Below are 5,954 nucleotides of genomic sequence, written 5' to 3'. Positions count from 1 at the left end.
CAATATTTAAATGTATTATTGATTTCCTCCTCTAAGCACAGCAAAACTACCGGACTCTAATTTCACAGTCTCAGTACTACATGCATGTTCCATTGACAAAGCTTACATTTACAATAAGTAGTGTACTCCTGTAAGAAGACACACATGTTTTTACTTTAAAAGAAAACAAAAAAACATTCCAATCTATTTGAAGATTCATTTACACCACTGAAGTCTCTCCTGCTTGTTTAAGTGAGGTCAATTACATTTTTAAATGCAGTCATTTACCGGTAAACGATTTTAAGTAACAAACACATTCAGTTGGGTTTTTTTTTTTACACATAAATGATGTCACTTTGCAAAAACTTCTTGCTACTGCTGTTTTCATTACACATAAAATGCTCATAACATAACTTTATAAGGATTTTCAGTCAGTTCACAACACCCAACTAGACCATGACATACTGAAAACCTGCACAGGAAGCATCAGCTACAGATGTTCACATGACACATATGACACACATTCTGCTGAATATTATAAAATTAGCAACATTTCTACGTCGACTAGTTTGGTAGAACTTCTGTAAAGTCTTGCAAACAAACAAATAAAAAAAGATGTGTGTGGGGCTATTAAAAAGATTTAAACCATTTAGAAAGTAACTCAGCTGATAACACTTCATTTACTCTTTCTATACTTTCTGCCCTATATTAGCTATCTATGACCAGGCTTGAGACATGAGACCCCGAGTCCAAAAGAGACAAGGACAACTGGTCACTCTCAGTACAGAATTATGAAATGAAAGCAACACTGAGTTTCTTTAACCGCAGCTTGAGTGGAGCTTTCCAGCATTACATCCTAGCACTAGCATACCTATCAAGGCGAGCATGGTTAGCATGCTAAAGATATCTTCCCCTCACCACATGACCTGTTAGGTACATGAGAAGAACTAATGTCTGGTGCAAGTGTAACTTACATGCCTGTGAGTTATTTATTATAAATTTGATACAGTAATAAATCACAATTCCTGAGATTTACCCAATTCATATACAGATCAAACTATCATTTTAATGTATTTTCCCCTTTGTGTAATTCTCACTGAACCTAACCATTCTGCAGCTGTTTCTTTGTTTCAGGTTCACATGAGAGTTAGTGTTCACGGTTGTTCATAAGACGTTACATCTGTCTTTAGTCCCTCAGTGTGATAATAACACCATCATCCTGTCCTTTCCACAACATCTCCCCCTTAAAATCCAGCATGTTGTGTTTGCGGCAACGCAGCAGGATGCCCACCACCTTGTCAGAGATCTTCACATAGCGGTCGAAGAGCCGACCGAAGGTAATGATGCAATGTCCCTTCTTATCCTTGATGCCCATGTCTCTGATAATCCACACCATCTCCTCCATCTCCCTGTGAATGTGCCTCTGGGCCCGGTCACCCCTCTCGGCCGTCTTCGAGCCATCTTTGGGTCGCCCATAGCCTGTGTCGCCCTTGCAGAGGCGCTGAGACATGGCAAACTCATGGTCAAACTCCTCACTGAAGGGGTTGAGCTTCTGGCCCTCAATGTGCTGCTCCGACCACTGCTGCCAGCGGCCTCTGATGTCATTCATCGTTGCAATCCTAATCTGGAGATACATTAATCAGCAGGTTAATGTCTTTCCCATAATATAAACTGTAGATATCCAATATCCAACAAACCCTGCTCTTTTAGGTTCTTTTTTTTTCAGACCAGATAAAACGGTAACATAAATGTCTCTAAATAAACTTACTCTTAAATAAACTGGTTGGTTTTGTTGATCCATTGAACTTTGCTCTGCATTTAACTTCACTATATATAAATACAGTACGTATCCTGTGAGTATATAAATATGTATACTCATATTTAGAATGATGAGCTCAAACAAAACATCAAGGTGGTGGCCGTGGCCAACTCTCAATTAGATTATAGAGATTGCAGAGACAGAGATTGCATTGTGTACACACTACTTTGTCAACTCCTCACGCGACTTGTCAACTTGTGCCACTGGCGTCGATGTGTCGACACATCGGCTTTTCTGTTAATGCCCTCGGTTGTTAAGTGTGGATAAAAAGCCACTACGATACAAAACCTTTGCGCATCCTCTTAAATTTGTTCATACAAGCCCTTATACTGTGTTCTCTTCATCTGCAGTCCTCCCTGCATGTCTTCTCTCTCTCTCTCTCCTCTGTAGGTATTTCCTCAGCTTGCCAGGCCTTCAGATCAGTGTCATTAGAACTTCTCGGTATTTGATCTATGAAAAGTTAAGACTTGTAACTGAAGGACCTTCCACAAAACTCTGTGAACCCTTAAAGTGATAATGAACCTGTATCCCACTGCTGTTTTTTTTTGTTGCCACTAAGATTCCTCGACACTATTTAGAATTATTTAATTTATCTGATCTTATTTATTACTAAATACGCAATTTCTTTTTTTTTGCAATTGGATAGCACCTGACCACTTGTAAGTCTGAGTGTAAATACACCCAAGGACGTATTGTTATCTGAATCACTTCAGGAGGTGATTGGAGATGCATTGTGACCACATTGAACAGAAATGTAAATGTAACAATTCTCCGTGAGCGGAAATATATTAGTGGCTCCGAGTGCAGAAAATTTGTTGCGTGTCCCCAACATCACTGTTCCTCACGTGCCTCGGCCCTCACCCTGTCTTCCCCTCACTGACTATTCCACCTGAAGGTCAGGAGTAAGAACATATTGCAGTGGAAGACTATTTATTTACATATGTTCCATTGCGCTGCAGTCCAGCTTGTGTTTTTATGAGTTGGAGCCCCTTGACACACCAGAGGCTCCTGGCTGGCTTCTTTGCCTTTTATAGGATAGGTTTACTACTGCAGTTATGCAACTGTTGTTTGGTGTCTGTGAAGGGATTGGGTTTCTGCAGGTGACATCAAAGGGACTTCTGCTTTACCATGTTAATTCAAGCTGTGAGCATATTTATGCTCCCCTGTGTATTTAAAACAGGGACGGATATGACATCTAATGTGGTCATAGCTAAAACAGGCAGCACGGACTCATAAGGGTCTTGTCAAAACGTGTTTATAACCCATTGCTTCACACTTGTATTTGTAATTAAAAGGTAATTCATGCATGGCCATGTTATCTTTTCAGTAAGCCTGCCTCTTTCACATTCACCTGTGCAATGGACCAAATTGCAAATGGCCTCTATCACAAAATTAAATGTTTTTGGACGTTAGCCAGAGAAGTAAGTGATTGAGCTTTACTGTATTCTCTTGTCTTTTCATACTTGGTAAGGGAAATGATGAAAAGGTCCCCCTGGCTGCTTTCTCCGCTGTATAAATCTAGCTAGTGTGATATTTGGAAATTGCCATATGGAGGTAATGTTAAAAAAGGATAGGACAGCTCATTAATTTAATGTGTCTCTCATGTTCATAAGCTATTTAGTCTGTTTCTAAATAGCCACAAAATTCTGTGGCTAGCTGTGGGTATGGTATTGGGCAGTGAGATACATTAGTACATTTGTCCCGCTACAAGAAACTTCACCAAATACTTAATTTGCTGTAAAAACCACTCTACCTTGGGCCTGTTGGTTTGTTTTTTGGTCTTGATGTCACTCAAGTTGGATTCACTGCTGCTGCTGAGTCCTGCCTCCTCTCCAAGCCCACTATCCTCTGTGTCCACACTGCTACTCCTTGAACTCTTCAGGGACTTGCTGCCTAGATATTGATTGCTCTCCTCTGGACTTGACTCCATCTTGCTGTTGATGGCATTGACCAATTCACTGCAGCTGAACCCACAGCATTTGGGCTGGATGGTCTTGGTCACAGAACGGGTCCTGATCTTACTCCCAGTGGTGTCGGCAGCATCTTTTGCCATTACACGTGGGGTGACAGTCAGTTTGACCGTGTCCTTGCAGTCATTCTGGTCTATCTCCTTGACAGATGAAGGCATCCAGCCACTCGGGATAGCATCCTGCTTTTCTGCGTGGTCGGCGGCCCAACCCTGCCAGCTCTTTGCCAAAGACGACACCATAGCAGCACATTTGATCTTCCGTATTGCCCGTTTGAAAGTCTGAGGCTCCGGTGGTGAAACTACGGTGGTTCCGCCGCTACTCATGATGACTGGATAACAGCTGGGCCTTTTTCTAGAAGTTGATACTTCTTTAGGTTCTTCTTAGTATTTTAGAAAGGCCTTGCAAGAGTTAGCATGTGTTTATAGTTCACCAACTTCCACAGATAAGTCAGCTAAATGCAAAAGGCCTTGAACATTCCTTTTGAGCAAAAATTTAAGTTGAAAACCACTACCAAAAACTGAGAGGAATCAAAATTGCTTCTGTTTGAAAGGGTTTTGCTGCTTGTAGCAGCTTGTAGAAAACTCCTTACTCTTGAAGATATGTGTAAATACTGCAGCTGAGTCCAAGCATCTCAAACCTTATGGGGGGATGGCTCTTCACAAAAACATCCAGATCATCAGTCGGTCAGTGGGTGAGCCTCCAGTGTGTAGAGTGCAAGGACTTTGGCTTTAATCTCCTGCTGAAGCCTCTCTGGCTCCACGCTGGCCTTTAAATAGGGGAGGGCAGTAAAGTAATGTCCACGTGAGACAGGAAAGGCCGGTGTCAACATTCTGCTTACTACACACACACACACACACACACACACACACACAGTGGGGAGTGGAATTTCTTCCTCTGGGATCTGGGTAACAGGTGTCTTGCATTTTAAGCATTTATTTTACACACAAATAATGCTGAAATACAAACAGGACATTGCTGTGAGTCAGGTTCCTATACATGCAGTCACTGTGTGTGTGTGTGTGTTCAAATACCTTTATGCTTTGATCATCTGAATGTATGAGACTGAGTGACTGTGAATTCTTACACTGTGGGTCACACAGGGGCTGAGGTGTTTGACTGGCTCCAGCCATTTTAGTCTTTATATATTTGTGAATGTAAGCATGTGAATTCCTGGATGATGATGTTGTAGACAATGATGATGATGATTCATGTACGTTCTTAAGTATAATTTGAGTGCAGCTTTCTCACTTGTTCACTGCACAACGTTTATTTATGTTTCATTACCTAATTGTTCAGCTTGTACATTGATGGTGACTGTGTGGTATTTTTTTACGAATATTTTTTTTTATTTGTAGGCAACTTAGTGATAGAAATTTGGGAAAATGAAGAAAGTCAATTTAAACAGTTGTGAGCCCTTCACAGTTTCAGTGCCATTTAAGACTCTTTTTCAAATTTTTCAATAACTGTACAGCAAAGTTTCCCAAAAGTTTCGATGACAAGCACTAGACAGCAGTTTGGAGTTTTTGCTGATAGTCATTTACTGTTAATGTAATGTTAAGATATAGCATTTAGAGCGTCAGTCGCTGCAAGGTTATATGGTCATAGCATGTTACTACTATGTGAGTGCCAAGTGCAGCGGTTTTTAGTTTGTCATATGTTATAAAAGGTTTGGCATTTCCAGGAAAAATAAAATGTAAAACAAAATCCAATAGGCTCACTTCCTGTGGGTTTTTGTAGCTCTTGCAGCTCAGCCCGCTCACTAATCTCCGGCTCTGGGGTTTGGAACCTGGTCTACAGTAAAATCAGCTGATAGGTGATCATATCAGTCAACAGGGTAATTAACCACTGAAACTGATGATAAGGCAATGCAAGGTGTCTAAATGCAACATGGAAACTAAAGTACCAAAATGTATTAATACTATTAATACATTATTTTTACATATTATCTAATATGTTTTCCTTTGAAGAAGAAAAAAAAACATGGTTAATTGTGCCTGCTTAATAAATAAGACACAATTTGTTGATAAGTATATAATATAATTATTACTGTATTAGATTCTATTTCATTTAATGTACATACAGTACATAAATCGTAACTATAGTTTATATATTATTATTGTTATTATTATTATAATAATAACTAACATATTAGTTATAAAAATTACTGAGATGAAGTAAACAAATAG

At 39.9% G+C, this 5,954-nt stretch overlaps 1 protein-coding gene across 1 annotated transcript; it reads right to left on the bottom strand.

The window, feature by feature from the left end:
* On the bottom strand, positions 1-4,627 carry abraa (actin binding Rho activating protein a). The gene is made up of 2 exons (XM_044023214.1): positions 3,552-4,627; positions 1-1,603 (listed from the first exon to the last, which is right to left on the bottom strand). Exons 1-2 carry the CDS (start codon positions 4,089-4,091, stop codon positions 1,166-1,168), a joined length of 978 nt encoding a protein of 325 aa, XP_043879149.1. The 5' UTR covers positions 4,092-4,627; the 3' UTR covers positions 1-1,165.
* Positions 4,628-5,954: the final 1,327 nt, after the last annotated feature.

Source organism: Solea senegalensis, linkage group LG4 (assembly GCF_019176455.1).
Source record: "Solea senegalensis isolate Sse05_10M linkage group LG4, IFAPA_SoseM_1, whole genome shotgun sequence".
NCBI classification, from domain to species: Eukaryota; Metazoa; Chordata; class Actinopteri; order Pleuronectiformes; family Soleidae; genus Solea; species Solea senegalensis.
This window is presented reverse-complemented; position numbering and strand designations above follow the sequence as displayed.